Here is a 21,158-nt window from a genome sequence, read left to right as displayed (position 1 = left end):
AACCTCAGGGAGCATCAGGGGCCTAAGAGACACGTATCTGGACTCCCTCACCAGGCTGTGGAGGGAGGTAGAGAGTGATTCACCCTGTGCGAGACTAAATGTGTGTGATGGGGTGGATGAACCACCCGCTGAAGGTGCTGGTCTTTCCCCAGAGACTGTGGAAGTCGGCTGGACGAGTGTGACCAGTCTCCAGTGTTAGTCACGTAAAGTTTGGTGGGGTGAATGTCATTCTGCACATATGTATACACGCACTTAGGCATGCATATAGCTCTGTGGGAATGGATGTGAGCCTGCCTTTGCAGATACACCCACRTGATTGCGACACAGCTCGCGATGTGTCCCTGCAGTCACGTGCAGGCTTTTGCATCTGCTCGCCTGCGTTTTCTGAAGCCTTCTGGCAGCAACGCATGTCCCCTAAGGTGGCTGCACTTCACATAACCTTAAGCAAGGAAGCCCCGCGTGGGCCAGCTGCGCTGCTGGTTGCTGACGCCCCGGCATCCCAGCTGGCCTGACAGCCTTCAGTATCGCCCAGTGATGCTGCGAGATTCCCTCAGACGGATACTACTGTAAGGAGAGACATGGCTATGGGCACAAAGAGCACAGGAAGGGCCGAGGGSCGCGCAAGCGGCGCGCAGGCCGCGCACATGGAGCGCGTGGACGGCCTGTCCCGGAGAGCGCCCGGCCGCTGGGCAAGGCCGCCTGCTTCTTGCCGGCCCTTTCGTCTCACACCTCTCCTGTGCGAATCCCCCGCCGATTCTGGACACTTGTCCTTGGTAGCTGTGTGTGTTTACCACGGCCTTCCAAGTCCCGGGAGGAATGTCGCTTCCCTGTCCTTTTCATCCTTTCACCATCTGTTTTCTTCTTTCCCCTTCTCGCCTTGGCGCTGCAGTCTTCCCTTCAGGCTGTTGTAGCTCTGCCCTGCAACCGTGTCCCTGGCAGTGCTAGAAAGGGGTTTTTTGCCTTTCGGAGTGACAGCGGAGTATTGCTGGTCTCCTCAGTCTGCTTTTGGTCCCTGTGTGGGATGGTGCTGGATTTGGCTTGCTCGTGCGTGGATGCTGTATGTTTGCTGAAGAGAGGTTGGATTTTCAAAACAACGTTGCTGCTGCTTGCCACCCTCCAAAAGCAATAGACCAATTTTATCTCATTTTATACTCTTTTTGCTCTTCCTTAGCTTTTCCTATCCTTTTTAGGGGCTTGCTCATTAGTAAAAGAAGGGAATAAAATTTGTGAGGCTCCAGGCATTATTGCTGACCTCTGGAAAGACATGCACTGGCAAGGATATGGCGGGTKCCTTTCATTTGAGTGCAGGGTGTTGGGCTGAAGATTGCAGCACTCTGGCAGGTGATTCAGAAGCAGAGGAGCCAGTACGGCCCCAGGGCCACGGGTCCGGGTGGTGGCTGGGGCGGGTACATGGATGTGGAGCTGGAAATCCAGCTTCAACTGCTGTAATGTGAGGGTGGCAGAGCCCTGGCACAGGCTGCCCAAGGGGGTTGTGGAGTCTCCCTCTCTGGGGGACTTCAACACCTGCCTGGATGCCACCCTGTGCCCCGTGCTCCGGGTGTCCCTGCTGGAGCAGGGGGTTGGACTAGATGATCTCTAGAGGTGCCTTCCAACYTCAGCCATTCTGTGATTCTGTGATTTTTACCCACTGCTCCCTGCCTGTGAATGCCTGGAATTTCCCAGCAGGTGCTAATTTTCAATTTCCCCCTCCAGCCCAGCAGGAGACACGAGATTTTCAAGCATGGGGCCACTGATTCATGGGGCAGGATTTTGTAAACCCTTCATGGGTTTAGACACACAGATCTGCAGGGCAGCTTGCTAGGATTTGTGCTGCTCTGCCACAGGAGCCCACTCTGTGCTGCAGTCAGCATGGACATCTGCAGCCTGCTTTCCAGGGAGGCTGCACGCCTGCACTGTGTAGGAAGTGGCAGCGCTTGGAGGAGGTGTCTGATGTCCCAGACCTGCTGACAACACGTGTAACTTGGGTACTCATGTTCCTCTAGCAACGACACGTGTCATTTACTGTGCTTGCTCTTTTGCCATTGACTGCAGAAGATCAAGCCCTTGCAGGTTTCAAAACACGCTGTGGATGTTAAATAGCCGAGACTTGTAACCTTTCTGCAGATTAGGTAGGTGTTTGTGCTCAGTGTTGTAAATGGGTAACTGAGGGCATTTCCCTGCTGAATTTGACAGCAAGAGGTTAAGGATCCTGCCCAAAGCGAGAGGGGTGCGAGCAGCAGAGCGGCCGCTGCGTCCCGCCGGTGCTGCCCTGCRCAAACCCGGGCACTGAGCAAAACCTGCCCTGGCGCTGCCTGYGCCGCCCTTGTGTCTGTGCAGCCGGGCATTTCTCTTCCTCTTTCAAAATGCCAAAGTTGTTGCTATTCCCGGCAGTTACTGACTTCCCAGTGCTAGTCCTGATTTGCCGGCTGGATGTGTGTATTTATACACAGCAGGGACGAGGGCAGGCAGCTCACACCTTTGTTAGGTTTTTCGGCCAGATAGCAAGATTGAGTGGATAGCAGCAGGGACGAAGGCGTCTTTCATTCAGAATAAAGCACTTCAGTTTTCCATCTGCTCTGTCTCATCCCGCATTAGTGTAGGAGCCAGCAGTGTCCTCTGAGCACRCTGCTGGCACCGGGACCTGCCAGGCTATTTCCAGGCTTCTGCATCTGCTGCTGCTTCCTTATTGCAAGATATTCTTCTCTGCTCTGTAATGACGGAAGGTCAGTGCCTCATTCTTCGTAAGCCTCGTGGTATCAAGTGACATTTCCTTGTGTTTATGTAACATCCCTCAAGCAGGGAAAGAGAACTGTAGGTCTGGAAGCACTAAATGTTGAATTTTGGGCCACGTCAGAACAGGACCTTGTCATCTGCCCCAGGAGACTCGCTGCTCTCCTTTGTGCTCCCGCGCAGGAGCAGTCTTGGAAACAAACTTCAGCACTTCTAAAGTTGGGTTAAAAACAAAGCAGAAGGGTTTACAAACTGACCCGTCCTGCCCCAGTGCTTTGGCTGGGCCTCCTTGTGTGTGTCGCACCAAAATAAATGAGATGTCCCATGCATTAGTATAACCAGTTCGCCCTAATGCACCTTCATTTAGTTCTGGTGCAGTTTTTCATCCCTCTTTCAAGATTGTTTGTCCTACTTTCGACTGGTAAAAGAGCCAGACAATCTCATTTTGTCAAACAGGTTTACAGCACCCCTACGAAGCTCGCTCTATATTTAACCGCTTCTATGGCCTGTTTCCAGCACAGCTCAGCACAGGAGGCTGTTGCCTCCGGGCCCCTCGTCCTCTCCTGCTGCTCGTGTCTCGAGTGGATCTCCAGATCCATCACGCAGAGCTGCTCCCTGTCTCCTTGTGGGCGGTGGGTGCCTGCTTGGCCTCATCTTGCACGGCCAGGYTCTGGCATCTGAATGGCAAGATCCCAAATCCTGGTGCATTCCCCTGCTTCGCTGCTCTCTCCGACCGCAGGCTGGCTCACCGGCGCGCTTCCCTGCGCGGCGCTTCCCTGTCCTTCCCAGCTCGTGCTCGGCCATGCCGAGTGATGGATGTTGCTGGTGGACGTGGCCTCCGCACCCCTCCTTGCAGGCAGTTAATCAAACCGCCTTTCCTGGCCACTCAGCAGCACACTGTAGTTTGGGTTGGTTTTTTGTTTGTTTGTTTTTTCCCAAACTCTACTTTTTCTGTTGACAGCGCTTAAGGGAGAGCCTTCTGGAGCACGTTAACCTGTTGGAGTAGTGGGTGTTGAGGCTGAAGATTTTCGTTATTAGAATTAGTGTGTATGGGAGGGGAGCCCGGAGGCCCCAGCTGGGCTGCCTGAGGTGCTGAGTGCGCTCGGCCACGCAGCCCCTGCCTGCTCCTACATGTGCAGAGCAAATACTGCTCTTCTGCACGTGGCAAAGGAAGTACTCTAGCTGCCTCACCTGTCTAAATCCAGTAAAAATTCATTCGCAGGCAACACACGCTCTTCACTTTCTCTGTAAGCAGCCAGACGTGGTATTTCCCTGTTTATTTCCTTCTCCCTGTCAAGGTAGTTTGGCCTCCCTTTGCACTGTAATGCAGCTTAAGGTCATGTTTTTAACCTGGTTTTAACTGCTTCTCCCTGCCTCTTGTTTCCCGTGCAGGCGCTGGTCAGGCTTCCTCCTCACATTTCCCAATGTGATGAAGTCTTCAGGTTCTTCGAGGCTCGACCAGAGGACCTCAACCCTCCCAAAGAGTAAGTGCCGTGCCTGATATCCTGTGCTGCTCTGTTCCTTGGGATAAACAGAGAGAAGGTGAAGGTCCTTTGGTTTCAGTGCCTCTGTAGGTGTGGGAAGAAGTCTGTAGCCTTCAAGCTACCTAGAAAATACCCGTGCTTCCCTGTGTAGCCCTGTTGGATATGTGGAGGASAGGGGAGTCGAGCGAACCCACAGACACAACTTTTGACCATGCTCTGCCCTCCTTCTTTCGTGTTGCTTCCTGCTGATGGTTGTAATGAGGGAGCCTCCCCTGGCTTGTGAGCTTTAGCTGCTAATTATCACCAAAGAGCCATTTAGTTCCCAAAAGCTCTGGCACAGCAGCCGGGGGAAATCCTGCCAGTGAGCACTCAGCTCATAATTACCAGCTACTTCTTTAAATGTACTCCTGCCCAGAGATGCTTAGTTATGTGACGGGAGCAAGATCATGGTCCACGTCCAAAGTTGTCTCTGGAGAATCTATTCTTCGTAAGCAGGAAGCTAAGAAAAGGCCGGGAAAGAAGTTCCCATTGAAAACAAAACAGTCAGGGCTTGTACCTTGGAATAGATGGTCTGAATCACACTGATGCAGTCGGAGAACTAATTTCTCCATGGAAAGCTTTAGCAAGGGGGTATTTACGAGCAACAGTGCTGCCTCGCCTGATGCTTCCTTTTCTCCTTTGCACCACACAGGATGTGTTTTGTTGTGCTCCTCAGTGAGATTTCAGCCTGGGCCCATTGCATTGCACTGCCTTGTCCTGTGCTTTGCAGATTGTGTGGCTGCAGTTTGGTTTCACCACCTTAGCTGGATAAGGGGAAATGGATATAACATCTCTTAGGGGTTTGGCCTCTTTAGCATATGCAGAGCCTGTTGTTAGCAGGAGGATTGGTAYTGACTTTAGCTGCCTGTGGGTCAGCCCTGATTTCCTGCGCTGATGTAGAGGAGAGGATGTTTGCACGTTGAGTTTTCAGCCTTTCTCTTACACATATGCTGTTTTGTACAAGGGTGTATATTAAATTTGAACAGAAGGAAGCACTGTTAGCACAGCTAAAAGTCTTTTTTTATTATTATTTTTGAATAATAAGAAGAGTAGCTTTAAAATTAAGCTGCTTTGCAAAAAAAGAGCAGCTCCTTTTATTTCCTCAAAGGGCTTGTTTTATAAAAATGTCTGTGGCGAGTAGAGAAAGWGTGAGTGTGTGCTCATTGTTAAATTGATACTGCAAGCTGAGCGGCAGTGGCAGCAGGATATGGGCACCTTTAGGGAACCTGCTGACTCTCACAGTTTTCATCTAAGGTTGGTAAGACRGTTTGTGAAGGCTGCTTGATCCCAGGAGACTCACCTGATGCGGGGAATCTCAGACAGAAACAGACACCCAGAAGAGGAGGAAGATCCCGAGGTTACAGGGAAGATGTCCCATGGGGATCTCAAACAAACCCCGTGAATCTCCTTCAAACTCTTTAGCTCTCGGTGCTCGTATGGAGCCTGCACTATTAGGTCTGGATTTTCAAGACTGGCCCTCTGCAAGGCAGGGAACAGGGACTGACGCTCATAGCCCGGCTGGCACTAACCACTACATTGTGCCTTTCTTTGGCTCTTCCCTCCTGCAAGTTGCCAAGGGCCTTTTGCTGAGCTCACTGTTCAGCAGCCCTGGCAGCTATTTTCAATTTATCCCCCCAAGGAAAAACAAAAAAGACTAAATTTTCTCAGTTCGAGCCTTGCATCTTATTCCAACCTAGTAATAAGTGTGATTTATTTCCCTGGAAAATGTAGAGAAATAACCTGATTAAATCTCACTTCGCTAATGTCTGCAAGACATTAATCTAGCTGGGTTTAAACAAATCCTGCCTCGTCTTCTGTAAGCAAACAGATCTTATGGAAGGTGTCTAAGGTTTCTACTGGGAGCCCTTCACAAAAGATGTATTGTTGGAACTGAAGATTAGTCTCTACAAAAAGATGATGTAAAAGCCAATGGAAACATCTTAGTGTTTTTCTTTTGTGAGCTGAGGGGGAGAAAAGGAGGCCTGAGGCTCTCTGGACCACTGTGTAGGGTCCAGGCGAGGACAGCACCAGCAAGAAAGACCCTGAGCAGCAGCAGTTGCTGCACAGAGAGCACAGATGAGCAGAGAACATGACCACGGTTATTTTATCTTTTTCCTCTGCTGCCTTTTTTAGGCTTCAGTGCAGAGATTGTTCATATAGCGATGGCCTGGTATGGACATGGCATTGGAGTGGCAAGGAGAGCAAATATTCCAGTGTGAGGAAGGCAGGCACCCATTGGGGCTGGCAGAGCCGAGTTGTCTTTGCTGCCTTCATGTCTTCCCTTGTGCACAATGAGAAGCTCTTTAGTTACACAGTAACCTGCTCCGTTTTACCACAGGAACCCAGGCATGCAAGGCAGAGCCTGGCCGAGAGTTTTTTTAACGGATTTCCAGGAGTGTAACTGTAATCCCATGGCCATTTGGTGCTCCTGAGTTCAGACAGTTCGTCGAGTTACCGCACGTCAGCTGAGTGATGAACGAGCACATGCTCCCGGTTAGAAAAACATGGAAGCTTCAACTTCAAGGGAGGATGCAGGGACAAGCAGTTTGGGATGTGCTCAGAGATGTTTGTGTGCTTAATTGCTGATCCATGACTTGCGGCCATGCACATGCAATAATGTGTCTGTTACTGCAGTAATTCAGGTGTAATTATGTGCCCCTCACTTCTGTCCCTGTGGTCTTCAAAGGAGCTGGTGTTTCCTTACAGCCTCTAAGCACTTTTTCAAACATTTTCCCAAGCTGCTGCTTCTGACTGTTCATCAGCCCTCCACTCACCCCATTCCCATGCCCGGCTGTGCGTGTGGTCGTGGGCTGTGCCGGAAAGATGGAGATTCCCAGCACTGCTGCATGGGGCCGGTTTGTTTGGTTGCGTTGGCTCCTCAGGCTTCCTGATTACGGTTTCGGAGGCAGTCTGAGCTTCCCGTCACAGCAGGCAGGTTTCCCCATCAGCTCTGTCCAACCTCCGGCTTCTAGAGCAGCTTGAAGGCAAGTGATGGGAGAAACGTCACAAGAAATCACAGCCCTGGGACAGTCTCCTGCCTCTGCTCCCGCCCGTCTGCGCTCACGAGCCGGGCAGGGCTTGGAGCTGCAGCCCCACGTTCGCCCGCTCTGCTCGGGGAGCAACGGGCCGCAAGATGCAAACTCTGCCAGGAAAGCAGCAGCTTTCAATTGCTTAGCTTTGTAATTGCAGGAGTTTTAGGGTTTGAGCAAATGTCTATGTGTATAGGCAAATGTTGGATGTACCAGGYCGTGCATTGTTACAGGAGAAGTATCGTAAGAAGAAAGTGCATTTCCCCCCCCCATTATTGTAAGGTAAAGCACGATGTTGCTGAAAGCCATTCATTTGCAACTGGTGGCCTCTGTCAATAATTATAATTTCTAATAACTGTGCCAGGGGTGGATTCATTTTGGGCTTCTCCTGGGGATTTGGATTCAAGGCTGAGGTCAGGCCAGGGCTTACAKTCAACAAACAAAATCTCAGGAATCATTTTCTTAATGAATGTTTTTTACTAAGAATAACAGAAATACCCAAGGAGCAGGATTAATCAATTAGACATTGCATATGGTCTACCGCTTTTAGGGCTTTTTGTGCTATGTGGTTCAATATATCACAGCCTGACTGTTCATATGAGAATTCACTTTTTTTTCTTTCCTTTTTTTTTTTTTTTTTTTCTGGGCCTGGATCCCATACAAAAAGCAGACCAAACGCAAAGGATTCAGTTCCCCAAGACTGAATTTTTCCCCTAGAAATTCATGCAGGCTCAAACAAGAGATTTCTGTTTTAAACCACCAGTAGTAACAATAACAATTGAATTTAAAGGAGTGTTTCTTATCTGGGAGTATTTTCCCGTAAGAAACTGAAAGGAGTTTATAAGCAGCATGCAAATTCAGGAAAATGAGCGAGCTTACTAATGCAGACTGCATAATATTAGGAGGATTCACCCAGAAATTGGACTTAATGATGAATGTCCCTTTAATAAAGTTCAGAAATGCTTTTGTAGTCCTGAGACATGAGCTGCACCAATCACATCTCCATCACATAAAYATTGGTGTATCACCCAGATATGAGGATGCCAACAGTTCCTGTAAAATGCAAGGTGGGTTTTCTATTTATTCTTCACATATTACAAATTTCTGCTTATGAATCAGTAAAGAAATTGCCACTGCACTACCCATGTTAAGGAAACATATTTCAGTCTGTGAATCCACCGATGCTAAAGCGCAGATCTCTAATTCATTTTWGTCTATCAATTTTATCTGTACCTGGGGAGTAAATGGGAAAGCAGGAGAAGCAGGATAAGGCAGCTAAGACCCACTGTTCTGAAAGGAAGAAAGGGTTAATATTTTCAAAAAATGACTTCACCTTCGCTGAGATCTAGGTAGCTAAGGATACAATAACCTGTTAGGGTCAGTTTTGCCAAGGGACTTGCATGGTTACTAGTAATTGGTCATCAAGCTATTGATTTCAGGGAGATTTTAGTTTCACCTGGAGTTTTCCCTGTTTGTTTACAAGATACAAAAGATTTGTTTTAAATATCATATGGAGGACACTGAAGCTTGTTACTGGCTGCAGCATTGATGATACAAGCAAATAGTGCTGCCTTCCCAAGAGAAGATTTAAATCTTTTTGTTAGTGGGCCAGTAAACGGAGAGAGGAATTATACATAGATAAGTATCAAACAATAAAGCTGGGGGGAAACAGGATGCATATTAGATGAAATAGGCTCAGCAACCACAAAAAAGACGTGGAAGAGCAGTAGCTGGAGCAGCATTTACTACAGTGCTACCGTACAGCGAGAGGTCGGGAGAGCTGTGTTTGCTTTTGCTCATGCTTTGCAGAACTGCCTGTGAAAGGACACAGGCCTGGCAGCAGCAGGGACAGTTCAGTTTGGTGGCACTTGGGACTGGCAGCAAGAGCACAGGAACAGCCTTTGCCTGGGCTGCCGTGACCCTGCTGCTGTGCTGTGCGGGCWTGGGCACGGCATGGATCCCGTTCCTGCTCACCCTGAACCGAGGCTGAGGGCACCGGGGTTAGCCTGAATTCATCGGCACAGTTTTAAGACAATATATGTGTTTTTCSTATAGAGGAGTTGATCCTGAAGGGTCATTTTGAAAGGCGGAGACGTTGACTTTAGAAAACCGAAATGCCAGCCCCTTTGGCTCAAGTGCCGCTTTCCTGTGTAGCGATTTTTGCTCATATCCTAAAGAAACAATCACTGCTGATATCATCTGCCAATGCCTGTTTTGTAGATTAGAAAGTAATAGTTTACATAATATTTAACTTGAAGTACATAGGATTCCTTCCTTCCAGAGAAGTAGAGTTTAGTGGTTAATGCAGGATTCAGGAACCTGCTCCTTTTCCATCTGCTCACTGCACGTCGGAGAGCAGTGCCTGGTGCTGCCGCTGCTCCTGGATGAGCCTGGACCTGAAGGGAGGAAAAGGGATGGAGGTTTCCTCGCCGTATCTTGCTTCCTTGCTCCGTGGTGAGCCCCTGGCAGCAGGTTAATTGCCCGCCCTGGGGTTTCTGTCACGGGGACTCATGACCTGCCAGGCAGGAGGAAACAGGGTCGGCTTTTCTCTTCACTCCCATAGCGGAACGGCACATGGGCAGCCCTGTCCTCTGGGTTTCCTATCCCTGGAAAGCCAGAAGAGGCGGCTTATGTTGCAAATGTAGCTACGTAACAGAGAGGAATCCAGCCTGCCGTGTCTATATTTAATATTGCTGGCCTTTGTTTAATGAAGATCTTTTTTTGCTCTGAGGCGGTGGCTGCTAGGGACACACGTGCTCAGGGGATGTTTGCTGCCTCGCTGATGAATTATATCCTGCGGCCCTGGGATCAGAGGAGATTTTCCAGTGCTCTGCGCTCCCTCGTGTTGCTTCCCGCGTGGCTTTGCCTGGCTTACCTGGGCAGCTCCTTTGCTTCTAATGCCTCTGTGGTGGAGTAACCTTGATGGTTATGGACAGGGTGGGTTTGTGTGGTGCACGTGCAACAAATGTGCAATTCTGAACCGGTGAAGGCAGTGTAAGGAGGCCCGTGGAATTTGATAGRGGTTATATCAGGCCACATATGCTATTTTACATGTAAATGAGGGAAGGTTATTGCTTGAAATGTTTTATAATGCTGAATACAGACCAGATAGAGTAGACATTCCACATTGGTTTAAGATGAAGCGYTTCTATTTAAACACTGGAAGCTGAGGTGACATTCCTTGGTGAGGAGGATATTCCAATACCGCACTGTGCACCCAGCAGGTGCCATCTCAGAGGCAACAAGAAGTGTTCAGGAGCACTGAGCAACAGGTAGGGTAAGACAGGACTCTGGAGAGCCACCTGCTTGCTCAGGTGCTCCTGAGGGCTGGGCTTCCTGGATGGGGATTCCTGGGATCCCTGCAGCAAACCTGGGAGGACGAGGCATTTGTGGCAGCGAAGGAACCGTCGCTGGGGCACTGCCCACATCCACAGTGCTCTGCTTTGCTCTGCCCTCTGTCTCTGGAGGTGACCGGCTGCCTTCCCTAGGATTTAGGACGTATAAAAGCTCCCAGAGCTCCGGTGGCTCTGGCTGTAGTGGACACAATGATCTATTGGTAGATTCATTTCCACCCTCTCCATCTTCTTGACTTGTCTGCAGCTGACTGTCTTTCATGCGTGCTGCTCCCAGAAACACAAGCGGAGGATCAAATAACAACATGTTTTGACTCCAAACTCCGGAGTGACTTATCACGTTATCAAAGCTTTTGATTTAATTGAAATTTCACAGATAACCCTAGACCTGCTTTTAAGTGCAGACCCAAGTGCCAGTGGGAATTCAATTAAGCRCCCTCCCCCTGCTCTTTAATGCTTGCATTTTTGTTTAGGGGGTTTATGGAAGGGATTTGCTACTGCTTATCTCTAGCTAGCGCTGTGTGTCTGGGTTCAGAGATAACCCTTTGTCTTTGGGCCACTTTCTTTTCCYAGTTTTGCCAGAATTAGATTGGAACAGCCTCCCTGACAGTAATGGACTAGTCTAGATTTACGCTGATCTAATGATTGCAGAATTTGTTGTGTTAGAAGTAGAATTCTTTTCTTGTTTCCATTCACAGCTCTTAAAACAATTGGCCTAAGCTCAGGAAAGATGTTCATTTAAACAGACCTCAGATGTGTTCTGAATAGAGGATTGACTGTGGCTTTGCAATACTTTATCCTAATCTAATAAATGCGGGTTATTTGCTGGATTCTTGAAAGCTGTATTTGCTTCCCAGCTCCAAGGAGTTTTAATAGCCACTCCAGTAACGCTGACTGCAATGCACTGTGGTGAACCTCAGAACATTGTATATGTCTGATTACATTTGCTTTCAATTACAGCCTTGTGGGTTTGAAAAATCAGAGCAGTTCAGGCTCATTTGGGAACCACCACAAAAAATTGCTAGTAACCTGAGCTACCTAGTGCTCAAAAATGTAAAAGAAGACGAAAATGTTGAATGTTGGGGGCCAAAAAATATATATTTTGYGTTATAAAAAAGAGACCATTGCAACAATTCTGGGCTACGATGGCAGGGCTGGTGAGTACCATATCTAAAAGATAAATATATTTCTTTCCCCTCCAAGTGTTCTGGGAATGAAGTGTGAATGACTTTTACCAGAGACAGTCCATCACAGACCTCAATCTGTCTCAGCTCACTATTGTTGCCATCTTTCTTGTTCCCCCTTGGATAGGTGGCCAGTGTYGGGTATTTATTGATTAGATCCTCACCAACATTGTCCTCTCCTGCTAGRGACCTTGGCTAGAGCGCTAGAATTTATGAGGGTTTTAAGGTGAAGTTTGTCTTGTTTTTTTCTGTCAATATGCATCATTCTGTGGAAATGTTGATTATCTGTGAAATCTGGCTAAAAAGCAAGCCAGATTTTTTTCCTTTTCATAGAAATATTCTACTAAAAACGAAGTTCTGGGTTCTTGTGGAAATGTGTGTCGCCCCAGTTCAGAATGCAGATATTTTTAATCCTTCCCTGAGCAACATGACCATAGAGTGAACAGGCATGTGAGGAGCTTTGCTCTTCTGGAGGGAGAACCATCCACCACTCCGTCTGCTGTCTCTTGCCATGGTCACATCCGTCTCTTGCCATGATCACAGCAACCTTCTGCTTTCTGGTTGTGGCTTTCCCAACTAGCCTTCTCTTCTCCTGCTCCAGGAATATTATGCTTTCCTTGAGTGCAGCTCTGTTGGCTGACAAAAAGTCAAAGCCTGCCTCACTGTTGTCTTCCTCTCTAGCAAATTGCTTTCCCAATGTTCCTGCAGGTCTGCCTCCCACTTCTGGAAGTGCATGGCTATAACAAATCCATCCTTCCTAATTTTTCCTTTTGAAAACCTGTTCTCTCTCTGTTTCCTGTTCCACTCCAGCCACAGATGCAGTGTGTCTGGTCCAGCCTACCTGAAGTGCCCAGGAGAGCATTGGCCACACGGCCAGGCCCTTGCTCACCTGCTGGCGCCAGGTGAACAACGAAAGGGTTCACGAACACACTGAGGAGCAACTACTGGTTCAACACCCATTGGGGCATTAGGAATAATATTAAATACAAGAAGAGCAAGGAATGTCACAGCAAAAAAGTCCAACCCCTGCCCTGTAACTTGAGTTTATATATGCTGAGTTTAGCAATCTGAAGTGGGGTGGAGGACTGTTACCAGCTCCTTGAAAATACGGGCAACCCCCTTAGCGCTAAGGGCCAGGGACACCTAGAGAAAGCTGCAAGAGTGATTCCCATCCCTGCAAAGAGCGTTGAGCCCTTCCAACAAGAGGCCAGCAGAGAAGTGTCGCATTGTGCCCCGTCCCCTCAATGCACAAAGCCAGGCTCTGTTGGGCAGGCGCTCGCAGTGTCATTAACGTTCAAGACGCACCAGTACCATCCCCCGGGGGAGGAGGAGCCCCCGCGGCTGCCGCGCTCGGGCAGGACGGGCMGACCAGAGGCGCTTCTTCCCCGGCCTGACAAATAGGCTCTTGTTCGTGCCCAGCGCTGCCGTCTTCGCGCAGGAGGCTGCGGGAGGCCGGGGAGCAGGGCCCAGCACGGGGCGGGTTCGGAAGAGGCCTCGGGTCCCCTCAGCRCGAGGAGCGGAGCTGAAGGGAGGCCTTGGGGCGGCCGCTTCCAGGTGGAGCCATCGCGCTCCAAGGAGGGCTCCAGGAGAGCTGCCAGGCGGCGGGCTCATCAAGGCTGCTTTGTGCTGCTTCCAGAGCCTGGAAAATGTGGCACTTCGAAACGTAGGTGCTTTTGGGTTATTAGGCAAGGGATGAAATGAGCATCGTAAGGAGAATCCCTTTCCTCCTCATTTTATGGATGGTCCTCAGTGTATTATGTAATTACTACCTTTTTTTCTTCTTTTTTTTTATCTACCTTCTCTTCGTCTTTTTAAATACGCTTTTTGCTTCAGTCATTCAACATGCCCATAAATTAGACATTTTTGGCTGTGTGCATTTATGACAAGTGTTTTTTATTTGTTTTTKTTGTTGTTGTTGTTGTTGTTGACAGACACATAAACTATTGGGCCCCAGTTTGCTGCCAATAAGCCCTGATCTCTGGCAGGATAAATAATGTATGTAAAGGAAGATTGAATAATATCAGAAAGCAAAGAATTTTTGGCATTAACAAGCGTTGCTTTCTGACATTTTGCCTAAACTGATATGTGCTCAGAAAACTCTTCAGTCTTATTTCTATTGCAGACACATTCAGATCAGGTACAGTCACAAGCCAAGGAACTGCATAACAAGAAGACGTGACTATCAGTTTAAGAAGGCATTGACCCAAAATAGAGCATTTAACAGCTTGAGGCCCTGAAGGTCCTCTGCAAGTTTCCTCCAGAAGTTTTGCCACTCATGTCTGCTTCTCTTTTTAAGACTTTATTTTCCAGACTTCAAAGTAAATTCCGGATTTTGAATGAAGTAGGACACAGCCCTACAGAGACACATGTCAAAAACATTTCAACCCCCGAGTCATGCAACTAGATAACTTTGAACTTGCTGTCAGCCTCATCCAGAGAGTAGCCCTGCTCCTCCAGACATTTATGCATGTGGGTCATTTTCTACGCAGTGAGTAGCTGTATTGAATTCAGCAGGAGTACACATGCAGCCAGAGTTATTTGTGTGTGTGTGTATTCACATGTATGTTTCTTTGATCAGAATGAAAGGTTCTGGAGAGGGCTGGTGTATAAAGGAGGTTCATTCATCAGTAACCCCCTCTGCAAATATTGTTAACTCTTCTCTCCCCTCTTGCCTGAAGCCTAGCCTGTKTGCGAGTACCTGCACACAGGCTTTGGGGCCAGCAAGTTAATTTGGCTTGAAACAAGTCACCAGTTTTCCAGGGATTAGCTCTTCACAGAGACTCTTAAACACAGATGTTATGCGACAAAACTGGTAGAGACTCAACTGTCCTGAACGTTTAGAGGTTTAGTGCAGCAGACACTTGCTCTGTGCCCTAGTTCTTTTCGTCAGGGAAAATAGAGGCTTTCCTAGTACTTCATAAAGAGAACCAGAAGGGACTTGCAGGATATGTCTACAAGTGCCTGTCAGATACCATTTTCACGGTCGCACTTTCATCCAGCTCCTGCTTCCCCTTTGGAGGGACGTCAGTGACCAGYGACCGAAGCCTGGGAGTCCTCGAGAGGGAAGGTTGCAGAAGGCTTCCAGGTGATGGAGACCAGAGCRGTCTCTGCTTTACATGCACCTTCCCCTTTCTTTTCCTTTGCTGTGACAAGATCACCAAGATACCCTATAGGAAAGCCTGCATGTATTACAATAGTGAATAAGGATGGAAGTGACCCGGCAGCTTGCCAGGAGACCTTTGAAGAGGCTTCAAAGGCCCAAAGCCCCTGGACTCTGTGGCCCTCCCAAACACCAGCTCCTGGGGCACTTGCTTTCACAGATTCACAGATTCACAGATTCACAGAATATTTAAGGTTGGAAGGGACCTCTACAGATCATCTAGTCCAASCTTCCTGCTCAAGCAGGCACACCTACAGCATGTGGCACAGGGTGGCATCCAGGCGGGTTTTGAAGACCTCCAGAGTAGGAGACTCCACAACCTCCCTGGGCAGCCTGTTCCACTGCTCTGTCACCCTAACAGTAAAGAAGTTGCTCCTCACCTGGAGACGGAACTTCTTATGCTTCAGYTTGTGGCCATTACCCCTCGTCCTRTCGCTGGCCACCAGTGAAAACAGCYTGTCCCCTTCCTCCCTGCATTCTCCCTTCCTGAACTTATACATATTAATCATATCCCCTCTGAGCCTTCTCTTCTCCAGAGAAAACTGGCCCAGCTCACTCAGCCTCTCTTTCTTTTTGCTTTCTTAGCATCCCTGCCTGTGTCAGCTTCTCTGCCTTATACTGGCCTATATTTTCTTCTGCTGCTTTTAACCGTCTCAGAGTTTGTTTTTTTGTTCTCCTTCCAACTCTTGGATATTTTTAATTCCTCCCRGTGTGTTCTGCCCTGCTCCCTATTTGTTTTTCTCCTGTGCATGCCCTGTCTATTTGCTAAGAGATTTGTTTCATCCTTACACTTATACCATTATCTTTTTGTCCCCAGTCCTGCAGAGGAGGTAGTTGGGGGTTGCTGGGGGTCTCCTGACGGGAGAGATCCAGCCCTGTGGCTGAGGGGAGCTGTGTCCCATCGCAGACCTTGCCCCGAGTGCCGGGTTAGTTGCACCATAACTTACAGCCCAGGCTGCTGTCGGGACAGAAACTGGGAGCAAACCCTATGGTACCATGTGAGCAGGACACTCAGGGCACACATTAGTGGTCTCTGATTGGCTTTGCCTCTGGTGAAGAGGGAAAGCTGCTCCTTTATCCCGCTGCAGGCAAATTCAGAGCAAATGATGGAAACCTAATTTGGGGAAAATAAAAGCCTCAAGGTCTTCGCCCGTTTGCAACCTGTCATTTTTGTAGCACTTTTCTCTGTGGGCTGCCAAACAGAAATTTGTCATATCTGCCCTGACGTTTACTGGGTAATTAATCTTGGTGGCAGGGCGGACAGACTGGGTTTTGGTCTCCAGGCGCGGAGATCTGTGAGCTAACGCAAAGCTCCACTGAACCTTTTCTCTCTCCCCTACTTCTTAATTTTCCCATGACCTTAGGAAAAAAAAAATCTGCACTTCATAGGCCTCTTTTTTCTTAAATCACACTTTATGGAACACAGTTTTAATACTGTACAGTACGTGTTTAATGATGTCCATATGGGTTTGTGGGTACAGGAATTAAATACATAACGGTTCACGATGACATAACACGGAAATGCAACTCCCGCAGTGCTGGTGTGTAGGCTGTAAAGGGTTATTAATAAAAATGAAGGTTTTAAATAGAAAACAAGCTTAGCAGCACCGTTTTGGCCTGGGGCCCATCTCTGAGTGATGGAAAAAAAAAGAGGCTGGAATATGTGGTCTTTCCTGAATACATGAAAATAAATACATTTTACCACCCTCCCCTGTTAAATGCTTCATAGAGAAAGCTGCAGGCCTGATGCGTGGCATCTCTCTTCAATCAGAGCATGAGCTCAGGGAGGTCTGGAGGGGATATTTCAGCAGGGAGCAGAACACATCAAATAAATGCTAAGGGGGAGATTGATGCCTTAGATTATTAAAACGGGGTAAGGCCACAGTGTTTTGATTGGCAAAACCTTTCAACAGTCGGACATTAGCGTTTCAGAGAAGCCAACCACTCTGTTTGTGGGTGAGCCAGGAAAATAACAACTCACACAGTTTGGGGGAATGACCTCAAGGAAATCCCATCCCGTCTTGTAACCAGAGTTGTTGCATCAGTAAGCCAAGGAAATTACATAATGCGCCTATTAATACTATAGACAAACAAAAGCGAGTTTGCTCGTCTGCGTTCAGCCTTGTCCTAGCTGCAGTTCACCAGGCACGTTCGGGTTCAGCCTTTGGGATAGGTGAGAGGGCAGTGGATGGGCATGTGCCACGGAAGGGGCTGTGCGTGGGGGAGCCCTCCCTGGCTCCCCGTGGGTGTCAGAGCGAGTCAGTGGCTGTTTGGGCTCCCTGCTCGGAGCTGCTTCTCACCCAGCGTTTCTGCTGGAGCTGGAGACAGACCCAAAGCAAAGCACCGGAGGCAAAATGCACCTGAACTAACCTCAGGCTCTGTGGCTTGGGAGTTTCCATGCTACGTACGTGCCTAACTTCCCTCCAGGTTTTAGTGCAGGGGGATGTAGGTGTTGCAGCGGGCGGGGGGCAGGACGTGCCCCTGCCCTGCTCTCCTGGGAGCTCTGGAATCCCAGTGCTCCCAGCTGCTTCCTCCTGCCGTTCCCTGCTCCATCTGCTCACTGCCCGGCTCCAGCTCTCCCCGCAGCCGGCCCTGCACTCTGACACCTGGGTCTTTCCTTCCCTGCTTGGTGCTCCCTGGATGGCCAGGGGAGTGCCTTGGGAATGCAGGAGAAAGAGCCCACTCCTTCATTCCCAAGCCCCGCTCAGCCCGCCCTCCCATTCCTTCTGGTTCCCTTTTTCAATGAGGCTTTCCCAGTCTATCAGCTGCGCTCACGCAGTCTCAGTTTAGAGAATGGGACGGCCCAGGTTGCGGGTGACAGCCTGCTTAGTCTGAGTGTTTTATACATGGACCACTTGAAAGAGGCACTTCATTGGCTTAAAATCCCCGCGGCTCCCTGAGGGCTTTAAACCGTTGTTCGCTGCAGAAGATAAATACTGTTAGCTCAGTGGCGCCTATCCAAGCACCAGATACTTCAGTAGGGGAGAATGTGGCGTGTGGCGTGAAACAGCAATTGCTGCTGAATACGTGTGTGAATACGTGCAGCCGCGTCCCACGGAGCAGGGCCTGAGCCAGCGCGGCCCCGTGCCCCACGGGCTCTGCCCCATGTCCTCCCCGTGCCCTATGGGCCGTGCCCCACGTCCACCCCGTGCCCCACATCCTCCCCGAGCCCCACGTGCTTTCCTCGGCAGGGTGAGGAGGCCTCCGTTGTGCTCGAGGGACGACCTGTCCTGCGGGGTGGGGACAGGCCTCTGCCCCCACTCGCATACTTGGGCTCCTTCCAAGYACACCTAAAGCTTTCGGAAAATAATGTTAAGCTGTATTTTTTTTCTCCCCCCAACTTTCTTCATGCTGGCAGATGGCAGTTGTTTGTCTGTCTGAAACTGGAGAGAGCTGCTCTTTTCAAAAATAGGTATTGTGTCCCTTTAAATAGCACAAAACACATGGGAATGGGATTATTTTTGCCCCCAGCTGCCTAAATCTATCTTTTTTTCTTCTTTTTTTAGCAGAACCAAAATCTTCCCAGGGATTTTTCCTAAGAATAAAACTGAACAGAAAGCMTCATGCAAAGCATGCTGGAGTCATAAGGGCAGTAGTGCTGCCATGTCCTTCTATAGAGCTCTCTTGCCGTAGACCTCCAAGTACTGCCCAAACAAGAACCAATTCTCTCAGCCRGACTATGGAAAACTGCTTTTATTTTAGGACTAGGGAAGCAGGAGTATTAAAGCGGTTTTGAAAGGTGACCAAGCCTGGAAGAGGAGCCAGAAGGTCTGGCTTTTAGGTTCGCATTGTGACTATGAGCAGACTTTGCGCTATCGGCTTCCCCAGCATCGCTGTCACGCTAGCTGGTGGCCTCGCTGCTGCACCAGCCCCCAGAACTGTAGAATTGGGTCAAATCCCAAACAGATTTTTATTAAAATATTTTATTTGAGGTAAATGGGACAAAGAGACATTGAAGTAGTTTGCCGTAGGATTTAGGATGCAGTTAGGTTCTCAGTTCCCTCACTGGCTCCCCTTCCCTCGCAACACACCTGCTTCTCTCTTGCAAATGTGAAAAGGAGGCTCTTTAAATCAACCTCCAAGTGACCTCGTTGCTTCCTACCCCTGACTGGTAGGGGGTAGCTAACRTGAGCTATCTGAGACCTTCAGCTGCGTGGCCTCCCCCTCAAGGGCTAGATGGGCTTTTCCCCGGCGTGTGCTACGCTACCCACGCAGTGCTGGCYCTCGCTGCAGAGCATCTCCCCCCGGCAGGACACTCGGTGCCCTGCGGCTCATCACAGGGCTTCACATTCACCAAACGTGTGGCCTTTGCAGCGCTTGCAGCGGACAGCGAGCGGAACGGAGCCCCCAGCACCCCGGTGCCCGCCGGGGCTGATCCCTGTCCCGCGCCCAGCGGCCGCGGTGCCCGCGGCTGCGGGAATGCGACGCTGCRTGTGCCCTTCGTGCCATGCACAGCCCACCTCCCGCGCGGCACACGGGCACAAACAGCCTTTTTGTGCCTTTTAGCGGGCGAAGCCGCGCGGAGCTTCTGCGCTGCTGCTCTAACTGCAAGGGCATCTCCAAGAACCGAGCCTCATGTAAGTAAATCTGCCGCCAGGCTTTTGGGTACCCTTGCTTTTGGGTAGCTTTATGTAGCAGCTCGCCTTAAACTCGTGGAAACCTCTTCTGGGAAGTTATGGTGGGAGGTGGGCAACTCCTTCTCTATATTGCCAGTTAATCCTTAATACTCAGTTGCTTGTTTGCTTTATCATAACAAAAGGGGCAGATTTCCCCAAAGCAGTGTTGTGTGCTGCTCTTTTATCTCTTTCCTTTTGGTTTAAATCTGGGGATGAGGTTCTATCCTGGGTGCATTTTAGAGCAGGAAACAGGGAGCCTGGGGTTTGTCTTAAGCACCAGATACTTGTGGCTCTATGAATTCCTGCTTGTTCAGTGTATTTGCAAACTAAAAGGGGCTAAAAGTGTGCAAAGTTTCCAAAAATCTCATAAGCAATGATTTTAGCCATATATTTTCTTAAAAGCAGAGCAGACAAATAGTGCATCAGAAGATGCCCGAGAAATCAGGAGTCTGTGACAGTTTAAACTGCTCTTTACCTTGAGAATTAGGGGAACTCTTACATCCTACCAGTGTGTTGCTCTTCCTGCACCCTAAAGTGCTTCGTACAAGTGAAAGCTGAAGGTTTAAACCTGTAGATTCTTGGGAAGAAACGTTGCTGTTTTACAGTCCCTGGAATGCACTGTCGCTTCTTCCCTTGCATCAAGCCACCATTCCTCCTCTTCCAGCCTGGTAGGTGGCATAGAAAATACCACATCACCCACTGAAGGAAAATGAGCAAAAATGTATCTCAGAATTTGGCAAAGTTCAYCTCTGTCTCTGCATCAGAACTCATCTTCCCTTTAGTGGGAATTGAGGATGTAAATCTTGTTGTCTTTCTCTCTTTCCCAGTTTTACTATGYGTTCTGGGATGAAGTTTTGTAGTGCTACGTTAATTCCTCCTTGCCAAGACCTCCCTTCTGGCCTTGATTTAAACTAATTCCAACCAGGAACACTTGTAGGCCCTCATATTCCAGGGCTGGGGATGGGCTTCAGGGGCTTTTCATCTTTCCTCAAGCATAACAGGACATTTCTTGGTGTGTGTGTACRTATATCTTCTGCTTACACTAAAACGTAAGGATTGGATTCTGGTGGGTCATGTTGGCYGGGCTCCAATCCCCGTAAATCTGGTCCCTGTGCTTTTCCAAATGTTTATTGTGCTGTTTAAGCTTTTATGGGCTCTTGTGTGTATTACATATGGTCTGAATAAATGTAACGCAGTATAACTGTGCTTAGCTGAGATGCAGAAGAGCCTCTGAGGGAATCATTAGAGCTGGGGCAGCCATAGCCAGCGTTCGGAGAGGAGTTTCTTGGGCTCAGCTTTCCAGGGCTGGTGGCTCTGGCCTCTTCTGACGTGTGTGGAGTTTTTTTTAATGCTTCTTGATCTGAGGTCCTAGCAGGGATTAAAAAGCAAAGAGTAGCAGTTTCTCAGATTCAGTCCAGGATTCTCACAGCAAATCTCTCCTTTCSGAACAATCTCATAAAAGAAGGGCTGGATTTTGCCTGTGCTGTGCAGGATTCGGGAGAGGCCTTTAGGGAGCCAGGRGTGTATAGAGGTGCAGAAGCCAGTGGCCCTGCTGCAAGGCTG

General features: G+C 49.0%; 1 protein-coding gene across 1 annotated transcript in view; it reads left to right on the top strand.

The window, feature by feature from the left end:
* Positions 1–21,158, top strand: part of SH3PXD2A (SH3 and PX domains 2A) — a 218,978-nt gene that overhangs the window by 93,746 nt on the left and 104,074 nt on the right. Inside the window, exon 5 of the mRNA XM_026050650.1 lies at positions 4,123–4,214. Coding sequence (XP_025906435.1) covers positions 4,123–4,214 — 92 coding nt within the window. The remainder of the gene's footprint in view (positions 1–4,122; positions 4,215–21,158) is intronic.

The sequence above is a fragment of the Nothoprocta perdicaria genome, unplaced genomic scaffold, assembly GCF_003342845.1.
Source record: "Nothoprocta perdicaria isolate Ctin4 unplaced genomic scaffold, notPer1 scaffold_7, whole genome shotgun sequence".
In the NCBI taxonomy this organism is placed as follows: domain Eukaryota; kingdom Metazoa; phylum Chordata; class Aves; order Tinamiformes; family Tinamidae; genus Nothoprocta; species Nothoprocta perdicaria.
This window is presented reverse-complemented; position numbering and strand designations above follow the sequence as displayed.